We start from the raw sequence: 23,894 nt of genomic DNA, 5'->3' as shown, positions 1-23,894 counted from the left end.
TTATTTTCGAGATTTGTGTCCATTTATTCATCTACCCAGGAGAATGATGTGAGTGGAAAGGGATGTGGTATGGCAGGAGATAATGGGATGAAGTGGGTTTTGATTTATCTGTTTCAGTCAATACAATGGGTGCCAGCCAGGTAAACAAACATGGGTTCAGTATGTTGCCATATACAATGGAGACCTCACAGAAGGGGGTCTGGCACAATACTATAGATTAGGAAACATTCCCAGGATAAAATCAGATAATATTGTGAGAACCTTTGCAAGAGACCCATAATGTGTTCCCTGTGACTCTTCCAGGGTATTGTAAAAGGTCAATACGTGCTCACTATCTGACCCAATGAAGCTGTGGACTCAGGTTCATATTTTTGGGGTTCAATTTTCAATAACATTACAATGAAGACATAGATTTCCAGATGGAAGTCATCACAACTAGGGTTTGCTTAATACTCCTTCCTCCTGACACATTTCTTCCTTTCACCTTGTATTTCACAGACTATATAACTCCGTATGGCCAAGATGGAGAGCCTTCCAGGTATAAATAACCCACCATGTCTAATATCTCTACTCATGGACCAAGTTGACTAGAGGTGGTGAGAAATGAAATTCAGTGATGTCTGGTGTACCAAAGACTTTTGATTCCTCTCCTAAGTCTTAAAACAAGGGGGTGGGAGAAAAAGCAATTTGGTTGCATATAATGTATAATTGGTTCCCTGATAGGTTTGGAAGAAGAAAGAACAGGGGCTGTAAGGAATCAATTTCATCCAGTCCGTAGGTGGCAGTCATTGCTCAACAGTCATCACCACCATGTCAGATCTTTGATGCTTGTAGGATCTTTGGTTTGTGTCTTCTACAAATCAAAACATTCAAAAGAAAATGTCATGCTTCTCTTTTTTGAAAAGAAAAGATACAAGAAAAATTAATTAATAATAAGAAATTAATTGCTTCAACAGCAATTTTGACTTTCAGAACATAAATCAGAATTAAGGCAAAATGGAAAATGAAGAGAATGGAGCAGAATGGTTGTGGTGGTTGTTGTCGTCCCTAAAGTAATAGAAAAAAATGATAAGTTCCAAGCAACCGTAACTGAGAAAGCCATGGGACTGAAAGAAGGACATCTCTTGCAGATCTCAGGATCTGGAAAGGATCATAGGGAAAGTTATAGTCGTCAGATACCCTAGAGCAGTGGTTCCCAAAGTGTGCTCCAGGGAACCCTTGGGGCTCTGCAAAGCATACTGAGGGGCTTCACATTTCCCTCCCCCTCCAAGCTTTCCCTCTTCCTTCCTGCTCCTCTACCCGTTTCCCTCGCCCGGCAAAGCCTTTTTTCTTCACCTTCCTTGTCACTCAGATCCTTTTGCCTCGCTTTCCTTGCTTCCAGGACCCCAAACCCATAGGATTTCTGCTATTATTATTATTATTATTATTATTATTATTATTATTATTATTATTATTATTATTATGACACCCCAAACAAGATAGATATGCTGGATTTCGTATCACAAAATCACAAGTCGAACACTTCCCAAGTGTCTAGGACTGTGTGATGTATTTTCGGATGATGCGTGCAGATCCCAGTAGGGTGGCCTTTTGCAGTTGGCATCTCGTAATTTTGTCAATGTCTATTGTTTCCAAATGCCGGCTGAGATCTTTTGGCATGGCACCCATTATTATTATTATTATTATTATTATTATTATTATTATTATTATTATTATTATTATTACAAAGACTGGGTGACCATCTGAATGTGCTTTTCCTGCATGGCAGAAGGGGGTTGGATTGGATGGCCCCTGGGGTCTTCCACTTAAATACTGTTAAGTTTATGTTGGTCTAATAGTTTACACATGTCTGATATAATAATAATATATAATATATTGTATAATATAATACAATACAATACAATACAATACAATACAATACAATATATAAACATTTCTTGGGGCTCGACGAAAAGCTTTTGTTTCAAAAAGGTCTCCACAGCTGAAAAGGTTTGAGAACACCTGGCCTAGAGTCTAGACCATTAGGATTGCATAGGTCATAACTGTAACGGTTCTAGAGCCTGACATCCAAATAATGGATAGATGTAGTGCCTCTACAGTGCATAATAAATGCAGTCTGATGCCATGTTAACTGCTATGACTCGGTGCTTTGGAATCATGGGTGCTATAATTTGGTGAGACACCAGTGCTCTTTGGCAGAGACGGCTGTAGACCTCCTAAAACTACAATTCTCATGACTCTGTAGTATTGAGCCATGACAGGAACCATGATAGGAGCCGCCGGGGGCACAGTGGGTTAAACCCTTGTGTCGGCAGGACTGATGACTTGAAGGTTGGGTTACTGACCTGAAGGTTGTCGGTTTGAATCCAACCCGGGGAGAGTGCGGATGAGCTCCCTCTATCACAGTGGTTCTCAACCTGTGGGTCCCTAGGTGTTTTGGCCTATAACTCCCAGAAATCCCAGCTAGTTTACCAGCTGTTTTTACAATTTCTGGAAGTTGAAGGCCAAAACACCTGGGGACCCACAGGTTGAGAACCACTGCTCTATCAGTTCCAGCTCCAGCTCCATGTGGTGACATGAGAGAAGCCTCCCACAAGGATGGTAAAAACATCAAAAACATCTGGGTATCACCTGGGCAACGTCCTTGCAGACGGCCAATTCTCTCACACCAGAAGCAACTTGCAGTTTCTCCAGTCACTCCTGACACATACACACAAAAAGATCGTGACAGTTCAGGCAATGTCAAATTGCATTAATTGTACAGTGCAGATGCACTTTTAGTTTCTTCACAAATCAACTTCAGTGATGTAACATATGGACTATATTAAATCATCGGAGCCTTGATAAACAATTTGGGAAGTGGGGGATTCACAGCAAATATTACAACAAGGATGGATCTTTCACAGTCATTCCTAGGTAGCTTTTTCTTACAGTTCCCCTTCAATTAGATTGGGTATGCAATAAACTATCACGTTTAACCAGTAATTTAACAGGACTTGTCTGCCTGTCTTGTATTGAAACCCCACTGATTGCACAACTGTTCAGTGACCTTTTGAAAATACCCTGAAGGCACCTGCTTGAAAAACCTATTCAGCTAGAAAAACTAATGCTGTAATTACCTAACTCTGGATTGCCAAGAACATCAGGGAGGCTGCTTTCACCGCCACTCCTTTCCCTGGGGCTGCGGCTCATGCAGACAGGAGAGGGATGAGCCCCAGGCCGGTTCCTCATTCTCCGTTTCCCCAGTGGTTTCGCACCGTCAACATTCCTCTTATTTCTCTCTGAAAATGTTTGCAGCAGTGAAGAAGTGGGAGGAAATTATTTCAAGAAGCTTTCCTGTCATACCATTTTATTAAAAAAAAAACACTTTCACAAACTCAATTTTAAATTACATATTTTAATATTGTGTACTGAAATACAATTTTATGCCCCACCTCTGAACCTGTATAAAGGTTCTCAAGAAACATGTTTGTAAAGACCCGTTTAAAATTATCACTATGTATATTTGCAGGTGTGAAAACAAAGAAGATATCAACTAAAAGAGAAAAACCGTAAGTTCCAAAACCACTTCCAAGATATCAGCATGTAAGTTGCTGTGGGTTTTCCGGGCTGTATGGCCATGTTTCAGAAGCATCCTCAGAGGTTGTGAAGTCTGTTGGAAACTAGGCAAGTGAGGTTTATATATCTGTAGAATGTCCTGGGTTGGAGAAAGAACTATTGTCTGTTTGAGGAAAGTGTGAATGTTGCAATTGGCCACCTTGATTAGCTTTGATTGGCTTTGCAGCTTCAAAGCCTGACTGCTTTGTTGGGAGGTGTTAACTGGCCCTGATTGTTTCTTGTCTGGAATTCCCCTGTTCTTTTAGTGTTGCTCTATATTTACTGTCCTGGTTTTAGAGTTTTAGAGCTTTTAAACACCTCCCCATAAAGGATGCTAATCAAGATGGCCAAACTGGAACATTCACAATTTCCTCAAACAGACAAGAGTTCTTTCTCCCTCCCTGGACATTTCACAGATATATAAACCTCACTTGTCTAGTTTCCAATAGACCTCACAACCTCTGAGGATGCCTGCCATAGATGTGGGTGACACGTCAGGAAAGAATGCTTCTGGAACATGGCCATACAGCCCGGAAAACTGACAGCAACCCATTGATTTCGGCCATGAAAGCATTCAATAACATATCAGCATGTATTTGCTCCACACACAAATAACTGTACAGGGTGTTTGAAAAAGAATTGAAGTTGAAATTAAATGGTAAATAGGGAGTTGTTTTAAAACACCCTGTATTAGTTTGCTTTTTCATCCCCGCCTGGCTATTATACTGTGCTATCCCCAGTCCTCAATGCATTGGGGTGTCTTTGTGTCTTTAAGAGATAGCGAGGAAAACTGCCCGGAGCTGAAGCTGATTTATCTGATCTATTTGGCCACATTCTTAGGAATCCTGAAGACTCTGTGCTTAATTAGTTGTGGGAATGTGGACAGCAAGCCTTTCCCCCTCCAGCACTACATTCCTACACAGGACATAGGGAACAGTTTGATCATGTTATACAATGGGAACAGCTGTAACCAGCCAGAGAGAACCCTTCCTCTGTTAAGTATCTTACAAATAAACAGAGTCTCTATTATGCTTTGCCTCTCTCTAAGATGTGGTCTTCATTGCATAATGTAAACAAGAAAGGAGGAACCCTTATGTTGATTTAGCAAGGATTGATCAAAACATTTTGTTGTCTCAAGGCAAAGCATATTCCACATACAGACGGTGTTATTGACTGCCTTCAAGAGGACTTGACTTATGGCAACCTCATGAATGATAGACCTCCAAGTTGTTGGAAATAGCAATCTTCTCAAGCCTCCACTAGAAATTTGTTTTGTACATGATTCTGTTTGATTACTGTATTGTATATGTATTTTTTGGTATGCAGCTTTCCTTTTATGTTTCTTGAGGTTGTGGGAGGGGATGCAGACCACATGATCAGATCTGGGACTACTCTGAGCTCAGACTCCATTCTAGAACACAGACATGCTTTAGCCATGAGATGCTTTAGAGCTCAGACTCCTTTAGAGCACAGACTCCATGAGACGCCATGTAGACTTTGGACCGTTAAGAGCAAGCTCATGTTGCTCTTGATTATAAGAAAGCTGCCCTGTATTATCTACACAGAGAAACTACTTCAAACCTATCTGTAACTAGATTGACAAGTTATGTACCTGTATGCTGAATATATGAAGGTTGTGAGTAAACCAGATATGTTACTTTTAATGAAGTCTACTTTATTTTTGTCTCTTGAGAGCATGATATAAAAAGAAGATGTTTTATGATGGAGTAGATGTTTCTGGGCACTGAAAAGAAACACTTCTGAAGAACTGCTTTTTTTGTGCATTGGCATAATCTCTCTTCCTAACAGATCAGAGACAACCAGGTTATCAGTCTAACAACTGAAAGCCAAATTGCCTTGCATAAGTAAGTGTGATTATATAGCACTGAAGAGATTATATAGCACTCAAATGAGTTTTTTGCTATTATCTGGAAGATCATGCTTTTACAAAAGGTTATAATTTTCAAATGGTTGTGAATTCCATTTTTCTCCAAAAGGTTATGGAGGTTCTGGTTTTCCAAAAGGTTACGATCTCTAAAAATGTCATGCCTTTTCAAAACAAGTCACATTGTCATCAATAGCTCTGATATGATCTTGCAGATTTGGGCTGTGACTTCCTTGGTTGAGCCGATCCATCTACAGTGTGGGCTTCCTTTTTTCCTATTGACCTTCATTTTACCAAGCATTACTGCCCTCAGCCAATCCATTACTAATGACAGACTTGAATTTAGAACTGAAACAATTTCCCTGGAGTTAGGTAGGAAGGGGAAGTAGAGCCAGGTAAACAAATGAAGAAGGGCCCTGCTCATCATCTTGCTCTTTCAGTGGCAATTCAGAAGCAAAGTATAATCAAAATACAGTGTGCCTGCCTGCCAAATAAATGGGAGTTCAGTTCCAGAAACATACAGATCATCACACCCCATATTATGAAATGGTGTTTCCATGTTCACATTGCCATCCTTTAATAATCTCGGTATGAAGATTCACAATTAGTGGAAATTGCAGATCCAGAGCCCACTAATCAAGAATTCTCACTGTGTGCATCTATGATTCCTATGCCAAACAACTCCCACTTTTGAAGTCTAGCAGATTTGTGACATTTGATTTAAGTGGCAGGCTGGGTGCCTGATTTAAAATTTCTTTGCAGACCAAACTTAGAAATATATTTAGCATATGATTTGTAGACACGCTCCCCCAAGTGATGAAAGACATATCTGTGTCATATGATGTGATTTTTCTCTCCCACATGCCTTGGATAAAGTACTGAAATTTGCAATGGCCTTAATTTGCAAGTCTGATGCTAATGAGTTTATTGTACTACATATTCCTATTAATGTTTAATTTGATATTGTTAGAACAAGCTAACTTCTTATTTAAGTAATGTTTTAGTGATGAATTACAGATAAACCAATTGCTTTCCACACAAAGAATTCTGAAGTCCACTAAATCTATACTTGGTTTTCCTTACTAGATGACATGTGTCACTTTTCCAGGGCAGTTTTAAAATAGTTAATAGAAAACCAATTATTTATTTAAAAAAAAAACATCAGGAGCATCCATAACCTTGTCAGAAAATCTGTTTCTAAAAACCGTTAGAGTAGATATGTCTAAACTGCACAGACAGATTTATTATCATCAGAATTTTTTTCACATAACTAGAATAAGCTCTTTCCATAAATAAGCAAGTTTTAGGGAGCCGCGGTGGCACAATGGGTTAAACTCTTGTGCCGGCTGAACTGCTGATCTGAAGGTTGGGTTGCTGACCTGAAGGCTGCTGGTTTGAATCCACGAGACAGGGTGAGCTCCTGTCTGTCAGCTCTAGCTTGTGGAGACATGTGAGAAGCCTCCCCGGGGCAACGTCTCTGTAGACGCCCAATTCTTTCACAGAAGCGACTTGCAGTATTTTCTCAAGGGGCTTCTGACATGATGAAAAAGCACATGCTTTGCTGTAAAATAGCAAAATATTAAAAGGAAATAGCTAATAAAAACATTTCCCTGTTTGGGAAACTACTAATTGACCAGCCAAGTTAAATAGGGAGAACAAAATAAGCAGCATCTGAAATTAGGAAGCTTTTAACTAAAGGGCAAAAGGCTACAACAGCTACGTTTACACTAGTTCAGCTGGATAAGACTAGTCTGCAAGTACAGGTAAGTTTTACTGCAAAAGTAAATAGCAACAAATCAGATACAAAACACTGAAGAGGACAACACAGAAATCGTTAGAATGATTTATCATCAGGATACTCTGTGAAAAATTAACAAGAGATGACAGTTCCAGAGATCAGAATTAACGTGGAAGCAATCTTTGTCTCCAAACATACATTATTATCAGCAGATCAGTTTACTGTGTAATTTAATGTGGTTTCTTCCCGGTCATGCTTTGGGATTAGGAGGAGACCCTAGAGCTGTAAAGTGATGAAGCGATTGGGAAGTGGGGATCATTGCAAATCAGATTTATTAATTTTTTTGCAAAGCCTAAAATAGTGCTAGCAATCTCTAGGAAAATCAATTACTTTTTTCAGAAAACATAAATATCTCCATGACACTGTTTTCAGGCATTATTTCAAATCCATGACCAATAACACAGGTCACATTTAGTGACAGAAAAATATTCTCAGACCCTGCTAAATACGGGAAATGCTTGCCATTTAGTCCAGCCTGGAAAACTGCCAAGCACATTGCTCCTCATCACCACAGTAAGGTATTTGGCCAACCTCTGACTCCGTTGTTTCCTCATTTCATGATAACAAGATCTACATTCAGGTTCTACTGTACACCCCTCAACTAAATCCTTCCTTTTGTTTACTACTGTGTTAATGATTTCCATTTTCAACACGAATTCCTGTTTCCCAGCTGGCACAGATTATTATTTACTTAGGCATATTTGAGTGCGGCAGCTTTCTTTTGTTTGACTGGAATGGAGAAATGTAGGCTGCATTCACATTAGGATGTGAGAGCCATTTAAGACCGAGGGACTTTGCTCCATGCACATTTCATCAATATATAAGCTGGCCATCCTTAAGAAAGTCAATGAAACACTCCCGCATCGGAGTGTTCAATGCATCTAGTACATTGCCAGGCTCCTGTTGGTAGAGCAAAAGGGAAAAAGGAAGAGCTGTATTCATTGTCCTTCCTAACAATTTTTTAAATTGAAGCTATTAATATATTTAGAAAAATGTAGTTGAAGGCTGAAATGCGTTCATAATATATATAGTTTTATACATTCAGGAAGTGATACAGTACACAATCAATGCAAGTTGGACAAGAAATAAAGGTAAAGCTATTCCCCTCTGGGGGTTGGTGCCCATCACCATTTCTAAGCCAAAGGGCCAGCATTGTCCGTAGACACCTCCATGTGGCTGGCATGACTCCATGGAGCACCGTACTTATTGATCTACTCACATTTCAATGTTTTCTAACTGCTAGGTTGGCAGAAGCTGCGGCTAATGGTGGGAGCTCACTCCACTCCCTGGATTCAAACCGCTGACCTTTTGATCAGCAAGTTCAGAAGCTCAGTGGTTTAACCTGGTGCACCATTGGGGGCTCCACAAGAAATATCCATGTATATATTTATTAAAGGGTTTAAACATGATATATTTGGGGGTACTGCTGCTGCTGGGTCCTTCCAGAGCCTCCAGTGGCTTTGATATTGCAGAACTTTGAGAGAGTTTTAAAAATGTTTTAATGTTTTAAAAAGAAAAAGAAAATTATATATTTTGTTTGGAATCTTTCTGAAGGTCTAGGTCAATTTGGGGAGGGGTGCCGTGGCTTGACAACAACATGGCTCAATTCTATAGAATCCTGAGTGTTGTACTTTCTCTGCCAAAGAAATCTCAGGTGCTCAGTTTGGGAGTCATCCTAAACTCCGCTTTAAACCTGGAAGCTCAGGTGGTGGCGGTGACTAGGTCAGCTTTTGCACAACTAAAGCTTGTGCGCCAACTTTGCCCATTCCTGGAGACTCCGGACCTGGCCTCAGTGGTGCAGGTGCTGGTTATATCCAGATTGGATTATTGCAACACGCTTTACGTACGTTTGCCCTTGAAGAGCATCTAGAAACTGCAGTTCATTCAGAGAGCAGTGACCAGGTTTCTGACGGGTACTAGCTTCAAGGAGCGTACTATACCTATCTTGGAGCAGCTTCATTGGTTGCCTGTCTGTTTCCGGGCTCAATTCAAGGTGCTGGTCATCACCTATAAAGCCCTATACGGCTTCAGTCCAGCCTATCTGGAGCACTGTGTCCCCAGTTACATCCCAGGGCACGAACTTAGATCAAGCAGGGGAAACCAGAATAGCCACACGAGCTCCCACTAGTATGCATTATGCATAACTAAACAAGGCTCCTTCTCGGGTGCAGCCCGAGCCCTCTGGGACTCCCTCCCTGAAGAACTAAGGGCTGCCCCATTTTTGCTCAGCTTTAGGAAGGGGGTCAAGACTTGCTTATTTAACAAGGCCTTTAATTGAGCCAGGGCAGGAGTTGGGGATTTTGTGATTGGGACAGAGGAGAGATATACGGGGAGGAGGCTATGTTTTTATCTGAAATGTGGGTTTAATCAATTGTTGTTTATCTTGTTTTAATTTATTTTGTTCTCCTGATTGATGGATTTTAATGTTTGTTTCCTGTTTGTAAGCTGCCTTGGGTCCGCATTGCAGAGAAAGGCGGGATAAAAATATCCCAAATAAATAAATAAATAAATAAATAAATAAATAAATAAAGAGTGCTGGTGCCTCACTGATGCCATAGCATTGAACCAAGGCAGTTAAGCTGGATTCAAACTTCATTATAGAGGCACGCTTTGTACCACAGTGACTAGGAGGGAAGAGGAAGCTCTTGTACAATACATTAGAACACCAGAAATATTGCAGGTACTACTCAATTAAATCTTGCAAGCTGTTCCTCTATTATCTGAGCTGGAGATGTCCACACAGTACTTTCTTTTTCCCTGGAGATTATCCTACCAAAACTACAGAATTTATATCCTTGTTCCCTGGAAATGACAAAGAAAAACCGGAAGGCTCAATGCCAGTTCCTGATGTCTGGCAACTCTATGTGCAGCCCTGCAGACGTTAACAATCTGATGTTCATCTTTGTGAAAAGAAGAAGCACAGCTTAATTTAATTATCAAAGAGAAGTATCAGGTCTTCCAAATTTAATTAGATTTTCTAGGGAAAGGGCTTGTTAAGCAGAGGCACTGACAAATGCAGCATGCGTCGGTCCGAATGGTTACATTTCGAGTCTGTTTATTTGATTCCCTGTCCTTTGTTAGTCTCGTCACAGCTCTTAAATTCTGCATTTGAAACATGCCTGCATCCAAGGTGGCCTGATTTTCCTTCTGAACAGTTTCTCCCTGTCCTCAAGTGGCTGCTTCTTCTTGTTCCCTTCCTTCTCTTCTTTCTCCTGTTTCCCTCATTCTTTTGATGACAGCTTGCTTTGAAGTATTCTAGCACAGAGATTCTTCCCAGCTCTGTTTATTAGATCTGTATCTTTTTAAAAAGCACTCAAAAGGCATGGCAAGGGATATAACATCTCTAAAAATGCTAAAACAGGATGGAGTGCCAGTTTTAATATGAGAGTGGAATTTGTTATGCTGTTAAAAGTATAAATAATGGAATACTTACTTTCTTGTTGAGTTTTTAAATTTTACAGTTAGGAATATCACCTGCATTATTTTAGCATGTAAAACAATCCAATTTATTATGTAATCCAGTGGTTCTCAACCTGTGGTCCCCAGGTGTTTTGGTCTACAACTCTCAGAAATCCCAGCCAGTTTAACAGCTGTTAGGATTTCTGGGAGTTGAAGGCTAAAACATCTGGGCCCACAGGTTGAGAACCACTTGTATAATCCTATGAGTCCAGATGCTTCCAGATGAGTTTGTTATGTGAGATAGATAATTCTGTAGGTTAGTTCCTTGGTGGTCAAAGGGGCTGGAAACCAAAGCAACCTTTGTTTATTCTAAAGCAGACATGGGTAAACTTGGGCCCTCCAATTCCTAACTGGCTGTTAGGAATTGTGAGAGTTGAAGTCCAAAACAGCTGGAGGGCCCAAGTTTGCCCATGCCTGTTCTATAGCCTTCCATGTGGGAACAACAAATTATCTACCTTATTATAAAATGGCACTTGCTTTAATTCTTCCCTTTCCTTCACCTGTGTGATGGGAAAAGTATCACTGAAAGGGAGCTGTGCAATAGATTCGCCCTGCTGCCCCTCTCTTTTCTCCCTGAAGCCATGCAAAAGATGATGAGGCCCATAGTCCAACCCTCAAACCACTATACTATGCTATCACTGGTGAAAATGAATAATCCCTTCAATTCACTTCAGTCTGACACCAGCCCCTTAAGGTTAGATTTCTCTCAATTTCCAAATAGGAAAACATGATCTCACTCTTTCAATGACAAGCTGTGGGCAACTGTGGTTGGTACTTTACCCATCATGCTTATCAACATAACCAGAGCTATCCCTCGGTCTTAGGTTCTGACCCGAAAACCTCAAAGCCTGAGAAGATCCTGAACTGGCAACATGGAAGGAATGTTGGGTTGTGGGTTTTCCATTGTGGAACTTTTGAATTCAGACTTGGATTTGAGGCAGTAGTACTTCTTGTTACAGATAAAAACATGCATTAATATTTGGAGAAGGCAAGCTTACACGGAGCTTGAAAACATATTCAGACATAATCCCGCTTGAGTTTTGTGGCATTATACTGTCATAAGTTTTTTTCCTGCAAGTTTAATTTACTAGTATATTACAGGCGTGAACTAAATACATTTGTCAGAAGTCAGACATATCTGCTCCAGTCCTCAAGAAAACTGGATTTTAGCCAATCTATTGTTAAATCTAAAAGATAACATTTTAGTAGCATATATTTGTTGGTCAGTCATGACACATCGGTTGGCAAAGCCAGAAATAAGTGAGGTTAAAGTTACATTTGTAACAGTGAACATGATTCATGCAATAGCCATATGTGAATGTGAGTGTTTCAAATTCATTGAAATGTATGTCTGTAGGATCTACTCACTATAGACTTATAGATGCTAGACAAAGAACCAGATTCTACTGTTGCTAAAGTAGGGGGAGGGACAGAAAGTGGGTGGTGATGGTATCTCCTTTTATATCATCCGCTTTACAACCCTAGAATCACAGCCAGAATAATTTGGATAATTTAGTCCAATAACCAGGATTGTAGTTATGACTTCCTTGGGTAACTCATAAGAACATCAGCCCTGGCCTTGTCTTACTCAACTGCTGAGTATGCCTGACCTGTTTGGTACAAGTCTGTCCACGCAAAGCAGGTGAATGTAGCACTGAACGAAACATGCAGAATAATCACAGAATGTCTCAGACCTACACCTGTTGTAGGTCTATAAGCTAGTTGGCATTGCCTCCCCCCACCCCAATGTGTCACGGGAAGTTGCTGTTAACTGTGAGAGTAATAAGGTTGAACTCTGTGAAAGCCATCCTCTGCATGGCTATCAGCCCCTGCCCAGTAGGCTCAAATCAAGGAAAAGCTTCATGAGAACCACCACTCCTCTTAATGTTCCCCCAGCAACAGTACAAGTATCCCTCTGGGCAGCTAAATCAGGCAATCCCAATTGGATGGCCTCCCACGAGGGTCTGGTTCCAGGGACAAACCAAGAATGTCCCCTCGGGGAGAAGGGCGGGGTATAAATGCATGTAATAAATAATAATAAATAAGAATAGGCAACTTGGAAGTCCCTGAACAGACTCAGAAGTGGAGTTGGCAGATCAAAAGACAACCTGGCAAAATGGCACTACCTAGAAGAATCCTCCATCTTGTTCGACTGTGGAGCAGAACAAACAACTCGGCATCTCTATGCTTGCCCAAAATGTCCTGCCTCATGTACAGAGGAAGAATTGTTGAAGGCTTCAGACAGTTCCTTAAAGCATAAAAACAAACTTGAGATAAAGCTACAGACAATGTGGTCGCTGTTGCCTGTTTTTGGTCAAAAATTATTTAGCCGCTTGTGTTGCCTCTATTTTTTATCAGTTTTATACTTATTTATGCAGTGCTTTTGACACAAAATAAAAACTCTACCTAGTTTGGCAAGGCACCAATACTCTTTGGCAGAGAACATTATGGCCCCTTCTACACTGCCCTATATCCCAGGATCCGATCCCAGATTTTCTGCTTTAAACTGGATTATATGAGTCTCCACTGCCAGAAAATGTGGATAAGATAATCTGGGATCAGATCCAGGGATATAAGAGCAGTGTGGAATGGCCTGAGACATTTTAAAATTACAACTCTTATGAGTCCATAGAATGGAGCCACATAATTTAAAGTGGAGCCAAACTGCATTAATTCTACAATGTGGATGCACCCTTATCATGTGTGTTTTTCCTCAATAAGAACGTTCAACATCTCTGGTGCTCTTCGGTCACATGTGACCTGATTTTCATCTGTTGGGAAGTATGACAATGTTGAAATTTCCACCCTGTTTACTAAAAGTTATGTGGTAATTTTGAATAATTTCAAAAAAGAATTAGGTTTTAAAAAGGAAGCAGTGCAGCAGGGTGCAGGGTGGGTGCAGCCTCTAGACTACATCCTATTGCTGATTGCTACTTTATATTTATAATGTATATATTTTTCATGTCCATATGAAATAGCAAGGGAAATAACCTCCTTTTAATTGCCTACATGCAGTTATACATTCTCTTGTAACTGTCCCTGCCTGGTTTCCTGCTGTTCTGCAGCATGCCACTTTAAATAAGTGATCTCTTAAAATACCAAACCTAAACCAACCACCCTTTCCAACCTTGACGGAAAAGAGATTGTGTCCATCAAATCCTGTGTGTCCTTTAATGATAAAGAGCTTCTTGGGCTTATCTTGTTGGTTCACATGGTGGTAAAAGCCAATAATGTCACAATGCTATTCCCATTTAATGGTTTATTATTGGCCTTCTTGATAGGGGAATACATCCTGCTTGATCCTGACAGTGGTCTAACCAGGCTTTTTGATTCCACTTGTAGGCCAACACTACTTGAAACTTTGGATCCTTATATAGTAAATATATAGTCATTATTCTCATCTAATGTGTTGTCGAAGGTTTTCATGGTCGGAAACACTGGGTTGACATTCTCATCTACTTCTAGAATTACAAATAAAAGTGTAATTGTGAGAAGGATAGAGATAGATTTTACTGTTCTGTAAAAAAATATTTTGATGAATGAGGAAATTCCACCATTGGTGGATGGCTATTGCCAGATACAAAGCGCTGTCATTGACCCATCTCCCACTTGTCAGTTTCTGGAACTGTTGTGCAACTTTATGTTGCATGTAGGTGTTTGCAGTCACAAATGAGGAAGCATGGCCTTTTGACCGTGATTTGACTTCAGTTATTGCATTGTCCTGGGCAGCAGATGAAGAAGCCCAGCAAAAGTTCACCAAGATCTTCAAGACAACACAAGAGGGGTGTCTGAAGGGTTCTACACTGCAATATAAAATCAAGATTATCTGCTTTGAACTGGATTTTATGGCAGTGTAGACTCATATAATCCAGTTCGAAGCAGATAATCTGGATTATCTGATTTGATAATCTGGATTATATGGCAGTGTAGAAGGGCCTGAGCAATCGTATCCAGGCGAAGGTGGCTAAGAGGTGGGTAATAAATTCATTATATTACATTTTATTATTGCTTGTCTTAATATGGATTTCTGAGAATCAGTATGGTGTAATGGTTTGGGTGTTGGAGAAGAATTCTTGAGACTTCATTACTCCATTATGGAAACCCATGGTGACCTTAGACACATTGCTGGAAAGTGTGCGAGTGTGCATATGTGGATTAACTATCTGACCACACCACAAGGCAGGATGGGATAATTAATAGCCTTGTATAAGTTGTGTGAAAAGACAGTTAGTTTAGTGTAGTGTTAAGAGTGCTGGATAAAGCTCAAGATGCCCGGTTTTTAGAGTTATGAAACCTTCTTGGTGACGTTATCACCAGCCTGGTCTAAATCACAACACTGTGTTTGTTAAGGACCAAGTGGAGTGAAAACAAAAATTTGAAAACTGTCTTGCCCTGGAAGAAAGATAAAGATTTGTTTTAGTACACATCCCTAATGAAATAAAAACATGAAAGGGTGGGGAACCATTTCAGAATGTTACCTGGGATGCTGAAAGTCTGTGGTAGGCCATTTGGAAGTGCGGGAGCTGAACAACAGGGATTTTCTAGTCAGTTTGCAATGTTCTTCTTTAGAGCTAAGCATAAACAATGACAGCATAAGAATAAAAATTGGGAATGAACAAAAAGAAGAAAATTAATTTTAGCGGGATGAGCTGTATCTTATTTTGGCAGCAAAATGCAGTATCAATTTCTTTAGATAAATTGGGTGTGTGTGTGTATAAAATGGGTTTGGGGGACATATGCAATCTGACAGCTAAATCTTGCCCTCCCCGACCTACCCATATGATAATTTGGATCGGAGCCTGGGATATAGGGGCGGTGTGGAGGGGCACTAAACTAAAGACTCCTCTAGGACTGTATTTTCAAAGACTTTTGTGGTGGAATCACTGGGGTGTTGTATGGTGCTGTTTGGCCGTGTTCCGGCAGCATGTTCTCCTGATAGCGAAACGTTGAGAAAAAATTCTGCTGTTTATTTAATTACAGTATTTATATTCTGCCCTTCTCATCCGGAAGGGGAGTCAGGGTGGATCACAGGACACATAAATGGCAAAAATTCAATGCCATTATACACAGACAGGACAGATAGAGGTATAAAGGCATTTCCCATCTTTTGCATTTTGAGATTATGCTTGATTCCGGTAGAGCAGTGGTTCTCAACCTGTGGGTCCCCAGGTGTTTTGGCCTACAACTCCCAGAAATCCCAGCCAGTTTACCAGCTGTTAGGATTTCTGGAAGTTGAAGGCCAAAACACCTGGGACCCACAGGTTGAGAACCACTGCAATAGAGGTATATAAGCATTGCCCGTCTTTGGCATCCTGGAGGTTGTGCTCGATTTCAGCCGGGGGAGGGGGAGTGGTGGTGTTGTCGCTCCATCTTCCATGTTGGAGAGCCCTATTCACAGACTTTACTCATTTTTTTAAATGACTGGCATTGTCTGGTATTTTCTTGTGGTGCTATTAAACTACTTCTCCACTTAAGCGGTACCTATTTATCTACTCAAAGGAGCCCCGGTGGCGAAGTGCGTTAAAGCACTGAGCTGCTGAACTTGCAGACCGAAAGGTCCCAGGATCAAATCCCGGGAGCGGAGTGAGCGCCCGCTGTTAGCTCCAGCTTCTGCCAACCTAGCAGTTCGAAAACATGCTAATGTGAGTAGATCAATAGGTACCACTCAGGCGGGAAGGTAACGGCACTCCATGCAGTCATGCTGGCCACATGACCTTGGAGGTGTCTACGGACAACGCCAGCTCTTCAGCTTAGAAATGGAGATGAGCACTAACCCCCAGAGTCAGACATGACTGGACTTAACATCAGGGGAAACCTTTACCTTTTTATTTATCTACTCACAGCTGTTTTCGATCTGCTAGCTAGGCAGTGAGCTGGCTCTCATCCCCAACTCAGGGAACTGCCAACTTTTCGATTGGCAAGCTTTATGTAGGTATGTTAAGTCTGACTCTGGGGGTTGGTGCTCATCTCCATTTCTAAGCTGAAGAGCCGGTGTTGTCTGTAGACACCTCCGAGGCCATGTGGCCGGCATGACAGCATGGAGCGCCGTTACCTTCCCGCCGGAGCGGTACCTATTGATCTACTCACATTGGCATGTTTTTAAACTGCTAGGTTGGCAGGAGCTGGTGGTTAATCTGCTATGCCAAAACCATGCTAGAACACAGCCACACAGCCTGGAAACCACACAATACCTAGTCCTAATATTCCGTAGCATTGAGCCTTGGCAGTTCAAGTGGTGACAAAATGCAAAGATTCTACAGTGTAGAGATGCCTGGTGTAGTAGTGCCAAGTTATGTAAGTCACGGTGGGCATTCTCCTCTCTGCGCGCTCTTCCCTGGGAGGGAGGCCAGCAGTGTGTGTCTCCTTAAGGGCAGGCGAGTGAGAGAGAGAGTGAGTGAGTGGGAGGCGCGGCTCCTCCTTCCTCGCGTGGGATCCCTTGCCTTACAAGGCCACAGACTGGCGGGCCCCTCCCTCCTTCCTTCCCTCCGGAGGAGAAGTGGAGCCAGATCTAGAAGCAGCAGCAGCAGTAGGCGAAGGGAGGCTGGAGGCGGCCAGGCAAAGGATCCTCCCCGTCTTGCCTCTGTTCCCAGGCAGTCAGTCGCTGGAGCGTGGAAGGAAATGCCTCGAGCAGGTAAAGAGATGGGCAACTCACTCCACGATGCACATTCCCCAGTTTGCCCGCTTCTCTGATCGAGGGTGCATGGAATGAACGCTGTAGAATGACTGCAGTTTGACCCCACTTTAACTGCTAATTGGGGAGTTATAGTTTCACTAGGTCTTAGCCTCCTCTGCCCAAGAGTGGCAATGCCTCACCAAACTGCAGCTCCCAGGATTCCATAGCATTGAGCCATGGCAGTGCAAGTGGTGTCGAACTACATTCATTCTGGGGTTGTTGTGAGCTTTTCGGGCTGCGTGACCATGTTCCAGAAGCATTCTCTCCTGACATTTCACCCACATCTATGGCAAGCATCCTCGGAGATTGTGAGGTATATTGGAAAAACTCAGCAAGGAAGGTTTAAATATCTGTGGAAGGGTGGGAGAAAGAATTCTTGTCTGTTGGAGGCCAGTGTGAATGTTGTAATTAGTCACCTTGATTAGCCTTAATGGCCTTGCCAGGTTCATGCCCTGGCTTCTTCCTGCCTGGGGGAATCCTTTGTTCGGAGTTTTTTTCTGCCCCTGATTGATTCATGTCTGGAATTCCTCTGTTTTCAGAGTGTTGTTTCTTATTTACTGTTCTGATTTTAATTCTGGTAACCAGATTCTGTTCACTTTCTTGGTTTCCTCCTTTCTGTTGAAATTGTCCACATGTTTGTGGATTTCAGTGGCTTCTCTGTGTAGTCTGACATGGTGGTTGTAAGAGTGGTCCAGCATTTCTGTGTTCTCCAATAATATGCTGTGTCCAGGTTGGTTCACCAGGTACTCTGGTATGGCTGACTTCTCTGGTTGAGTTTGTCTGCAGTGCCTTTCAAGTTCCTTGTTTTGTGTCTGGGCAATGCTGCGTTTGGTGGTCCCTATGTAGACTTGTCTATAGCTGCATGGTATACCGTAGACTCCTGCAGAGGTGAGAGGATCCCTCTTGTCCTTTGCTGAACATACACTAGCACCTCTCACCTCTGCAGGAGTCATGAAAACTCACACAAACCCAGATAAAGTGGATTTTCTGCTTTGAAAATCTGAATTACTGTATATAGCAGTGTCGAAGAGGCCTATGATGTGGCATACTGCAACTGATATTATCTTGTTCTTTGTCAGATTCTTTTTGCCTCTCCTGCCTAGTCCCGTCTTAACTGGCTCTCTGAAGGTTCAAGCAGGGGTCTGTCTGGTCCGCATATTTAAACTGGGGCTGCCAGGGACTGGGTCTGAGACTTCATGCTCTTCCCCATTGCTTTCCTCTGAACCGGCATCTCAGGTTCCACAGGTTGTTTTCTTTTGAATACTTGAGGGTCTGCTAAGTGAATTACATCTCAGTGCTGGGAGTGATGAGAGAGACTGTATTGTGATTTTTTCAAGGAATAATATTTGAGAGTCCCCTGTGGCAGAGCGGGTTAAACCGCTGAGCTGCTGAACTTCCTAACCAAAAGGTGGGCGGTTCAAATCCAGGGAGTGGGTGAGCTCCCGTTGTTAGCCCCAGCTTCTGCCAACCTAGCAGTTCAAAAACATGCAAATGTGAGTAGATAAATAGGTGCCATTCTGGTGGGAAGGTAGCAAGTACATCAATAGGTGCTGTTCCGGTGGGAAGGTAACAATGCTCCATGCAATCATGCCGGCCCCATGACCTTGGAGGCATCTACAGACAATGCTGGCTCTTCAGCTTAGAAATGGAGATGATCACCAACCCCCAGAGTCGGACACGACTAGACTTAATGTCGAGGTGAAAGCTTTAACTTTACTTTACCTAATATTTGAGAAAAAGCTGGAGGAATAATAACTTGCTTCTTTTAGGGAAGGCCAGGGACTCGCTGTCTCTTTGGCACCAAGCAGAAAAGCTTTGGGATCGGCCTTTTCCCCAGCACAGCATACTGAAATCTGGTGTGATTTTTTTTTGTCAATAAAGCAGGTTTTGTGAAGATGCTGCATAGATAAAGCACAGTGAGATCCCTACTTCTTAGGATGAATCTACATTACAGAATTAATGCAGTTTGACATCACTTGAATTACCGTGGCTCAATGCTATGGAATCGTGGGAGTTGTCATTTCGGTAGGAATCAGCACTCATTGGCAGAGAAGGTTAAAGACCTTGTAAAACCACAACTCTTGTGATTCTCCAGCATTGGGTCATGGCAGTGACAGCGGTGTCAAACTGCATTCCTTTGGGCTGAATGGGCAATGTGATTTGATTTGTGCATTTCTTGCTGGTGTTACTGTTGCCTGATTTTGATGTTCCTTTGTGCTTGCGTTGCAGAAAACTTGATCAGAGTGGCTGGCTCTCAATGCAACTTCCCCATTCTTATTGCTTGGTCTCATGAAAATGTATTCACCTTCTTGCTTATTCTTAAAAGGGCCTGGAAGACAGAGAGTTTAGAGTCTGGGAATGTCTGTTGACATCCCTGATTGTTTTTGCAGGATGTTCTGAATAGGTGTGATTTGAGTTCTGGGGTATTTAGTTGTGTTTCTGATTTTTCTTTTGTTTTGGCAAGAGTGTCTGTCTCTGTGTTGCCTCTGTGTCCGTCTATATATTTATTATTTATTTATTTACAGCATTTATATTCCACCCTTTTTACCCCGAAGGGGACTCAGGGCGGATCACATTACACATATAGGCAAACATTCAATGCCTTTTAACATAGAACTAAGACAAGACAAACATGGCTCCGAGCGGGCCTCAAACTCATGACCTGCTGGTCAGAGTGATTCATTGCAGTGATTCATTGCAGCTGCTCTCCAGCCTGTGCCACAGTCCGAGCCATGTTGTATGTCTAATGGCATTGAATGTTTGCCATGTATATGTGTGTTGTGATCCGTCCTGAGCCCCCTTCGGGGCGAGAAGAGCAGAATATAAATATTGCAAATAAATAAATAAGAGGCAGTAATGCTGTAATTCTCATTATGCTTATGGCAAATTAAGCCCTGGGGAACAGAGAGAAGACTGACTTTGAGTAATGCAGGCTAGGAACTTGCTGTAAGCCACTTTCTGCAATAAAAGAAAACGATAACTTCTAAAGTTGGCATCAACTGCTGTTAATAAGTAATGAAGATTAGATATAAATCTCCCCACTCTTAATTTATTAATTTCCTTGGTCTTCTTATTAAACTAGGTAGCCAAGAACAGCATCTGCATCCAGGGAGGCACTGAACTGAAATCACAGTGATTCACTCTCCAGCTGTCAGTTCGGTTCCGCTGAAGGCATCTCCGCCAAGGAATTCCTCATGCCAGCCCCACCCTCCATGTTGGGAATCAGGTGATGAAGATGGATGTACTGCGCCGCTCCTCTGTCTTCGCTGCAGAAGTGATGGAAGTGTTTGACCGGACACCCACCGACAAGGAGCTTGTGTCTCAGGCCAAAGTGCTGTGCAGAGACTTCATCCACTCCCGGCTCATACGGGCTGGCATTGGCTGGAACAAGCCTGAACACAGCGTGCCTGTTCCCGGGGGCAAGTTAGCAGAGGTATCCAACATACTTCTCAGATTAGGTAAGTGCAAAACTGCCAGAGACAGAACAATTCTCATCTTGGGTCATGGGATATATGTGCATGTGGAGGTCCTTTGCAATTCTATCTTAAAAACGTTACCAGAACTCTTCATTGGCTGTACTTTATTAGTTATTCTAGAAGTCTTAGTCCAAAACAAGTAACTTTTCTTAGCACTGATTCATCTCTGCTGATGTTGGATTTGTGTGCTCTGATTGGTGACACAGTTTTGCTCTTGGAAAATTTCTGCATGGTCTTGTCTTGTCAATAGTACATGGTATTAATCCCAACAACATGCTTTTATTGCAAGGAAGGGGTACAGATGGTTTTGATCCAGTAGATCCAAAGCCCCCGATGGCGCAGTGGGTTAAACTGCTGAGCTGCTGAATTTGCTGACCAAAAGGTTGGCAGGTTGAATCCGGGAAGCAGGGTGAGCTCCTGTTGTTAGCCCCAGCTTCTGCCAACCTAGCAGTTCAAAAAACATTCAAATTTGAGTAGATAAATAGGTCCTGCTCTGACGGGAAAGTAATGGTGCTCCATGCAGTCATGCTGGCCACATGACCTTGGAGGTGTCTACGGACATGGAGATGAGCACCAACCCCCAGAGTTGGACACGACCAGACTTAATGTCAGGGGAAAACCTTTACCCAAGATCCAAAGCCCCTCCAATTCCCCAAGGACTCTCATAATCTGAGCTACATTCATTGTAATTAGATTTTCCCTTGCCTTCAGCCTTCTTAAGATTTGAATTCTTTCTTATTTGGGTGGTTTTATTACACTCCTACTGTTCTTGTCCTATAGGATTATTGTTTTCTCCTCCACCATCTCCTTTCTTCATTCTCAGTTTGCTTTTATTACTCCTAGCTATTTTGTTGTCCCCCCCCTTCGCATCTCATCTCCTGGTCAAGATTTTGCTATGATCTTGGGTGGCAATTGTTTCAAAGGGCTAGCAAGTGCTGGTGTGAACCTTAAAGGTGTCTCTTTGACAACTGTTACTTTATTGATCAGGGTTTGGCTAATAAAATTCCATATTATTGCAACTATCTAAGCAATGCTGTTTAATGATAAAACCACCACAGAAATCTTCCAAGAGACAGGCCTCATTTTCTTCCTTCTGTCTCTAATCATAAATAACTTTATATAGATCCGCAAGGAGAGGCGGGTAATAAATGCATTATATTACATTATATTGTATTATTTAAATCATTTTTTCTTAATCTTAGTATGGATTTCTGAGAGTCAGGGTGGTGTAATGGTTGGAGAAGCATTCTTGAGACTTCCCTGCTCCACTATGGAAACTCACTGTGACCTTAGACAAGTCACATTCTTCCAGCCTTAAAAGAAGGCAATAACTGCCACCACCACCCTTAATAAATCTTGCCAATAACACCCCGTGATAAGATCCCCTTAAGTTGAAAACAGGGGCCCCTCGTGGCACAGTGTGTTAAAACGCTGAGCTGCAGAATTTGCGGACCAAAAGGTCCCAGGTTCAAATCCTGGAAGCGGAATGAGCGCCCACTGTTAGCCCCAGCTCCTGCCAAACTAGCAGTTCGAAAACATGCCAATGTTTCTCAATAGGTACCGCTCCGGTGGGAAGGTAACGGCGCTCCATGCAGTCATGCCGGCCACATGACCTGGAGATGTCTATAGACAACGCCGGCTCTTCGGCTTAGAAATGGAGATGAGCACCAAGCCCCAGAGTCGCCAAGACGACTTAACGTCAGGGGAAACCTATACCTTAAGTTGAAAACAAAGACACACAACACTAAGACCAACATGGATTGCTATATGTAATCAGATCTCCTGCTAGTGACTGCAATGGAGCAATGTAATAGTAACTGCAGTGTTTATCATTCTACATGCCTCACCAAACTACAAATCCCAGGATTGCATAGCATTGAGTCCTGGCCATTTAATTAGATATGACGTCCCTCAAAGAGGAGCTCCAAGTGCAGCTCCTGAAGCAGCTTCCCCTTTTACTTTGGCTCAGCACTAAGATTACCGTATGACGAAAATCTAATGCGCGTTCCAGTTTTGTCAAGGTCATTTGGCCAAAAAAGATGAGCATTAGATTTCAGTAAATACAGTATAAATACAAAATAAACATACACAAATGTAGGGTTAACTTATCACTGTGTATACTACTAACAGGTTTGTCTGCAGTCTCAGTCTAGAGACTGAAGTCAACAGCATCTCAATACCTGATTTAACCATTGGAGCCCCCAGTGGTGCAATGGATTAAACCCTTGTGCTAGCAGGACTGCCGACCAACAGGTCAGCGGTTTGAATCCGTGGAGCGGGGTGAGCTCCCGTCTGTCAGCTTCAGCTTCCCATGCGGGGACATGAGAAGCCTACCACGGTTTGGTAAAACATTTGGCTGTACCCTGGGTAACGTCCTTGCAGATGGCCAATTCTCTCACACCACAAGCAACTTGCAGCTTCTCAAGTCGCTCCTGACACACACAAAAATTAACCATTGGAATCTTCTGCATCTTCCCTGATCCCTCATTTTAGGCTCATTACCATTTCTGAAGAACACTTTATCACTTCGTGGTCCGGGGCCACACATCATGCTGGGTTTCTGCGTTGCTGAAACTTAATGGTAGCATAAAACCTTTCAATGAAGACAGTTTTGCTTTAAAACAAGTTGTATGTGGAGCCTAGTTTTTAAATCTAATATGTAAGTGCTGATTGGCTTCATAATAAAGTGATAAATATTTCCTGAATGCATTGTTTTAAAGCAGAATGCCTTACTCAATGATGGATAGTGTAGCTTCTATACTCTTCACTTTCATGGTATGGCAACAAAATGGAAGGAAATGTGGGGGGATTATTACAACTGTCAAAACAATGTAGGAGGATGCATGCAGCCTATCCCTTGAAATAAAGGAATGACTAAATTAGGAATGCTGTTTTTTTCTCCTTTATAAACTCGGTTTGGGTTTGTTTGGGGGTATTTTTGGTATGTCTCCTGTTTCTCAATATGTGTCACAAAACAAAGTTTTTGTAGCCCCTTTCAACTGGTGC

The 23,894-nt window shown here is 42.1% G+C and overlaps 1 protein-coding gene across 1 annotated transcript in view; it reads left to right on the top strand.

The window, feature by feature from the left end:
- Nucleotides 1-17,174: 17,174 nt before the first annotated feature.
- Nucleotides 17,175-23,894, top strand: part of bok (BCL2 family apoptosis regulator BOK) — a 30,287-nt gene continuing 23,567 nt past the window's right edge. The window contains exons 1-2 of the mRNA XM_003218318.4: nucleotides 17,175-17,370; nucleotides 20,495-20,870. Coding sequence (XP_003218366.1) covers nucleotides 20,642-20,870 — 229 coding nt within the window. The 5' untranslated portion in view covers nucleotides 17,175-17,370; nucleotides 20,495-20,641. The remainder of the gene's footprint in view (nucleotides 17,371-20,494; nucleotides 20,871-23,894) is intronic.

The sequence above is a fragment of the Anolis carolinensis genome, chromosome 3, assembly GCF_035594765.1.
Source record: "Anolis carolinensis isolate JA03-04 chromosome 3, rAnoCar3.1.pri, whole genome shotgun sequence".
In the NCBI taxonomy this organism is placed as follows: domain Eukaryota; kingdom Metazoa; phylum Chordata; class Lepidosauria; order Squamata; family Dactyloidae; genus Anolis; species Anolis carolinensis.
The sequence above is the reverse complement of the archived record's forward strand: the minus strand, read 5'-3'. Positions and strand labels throughout refer to the sequence as shown.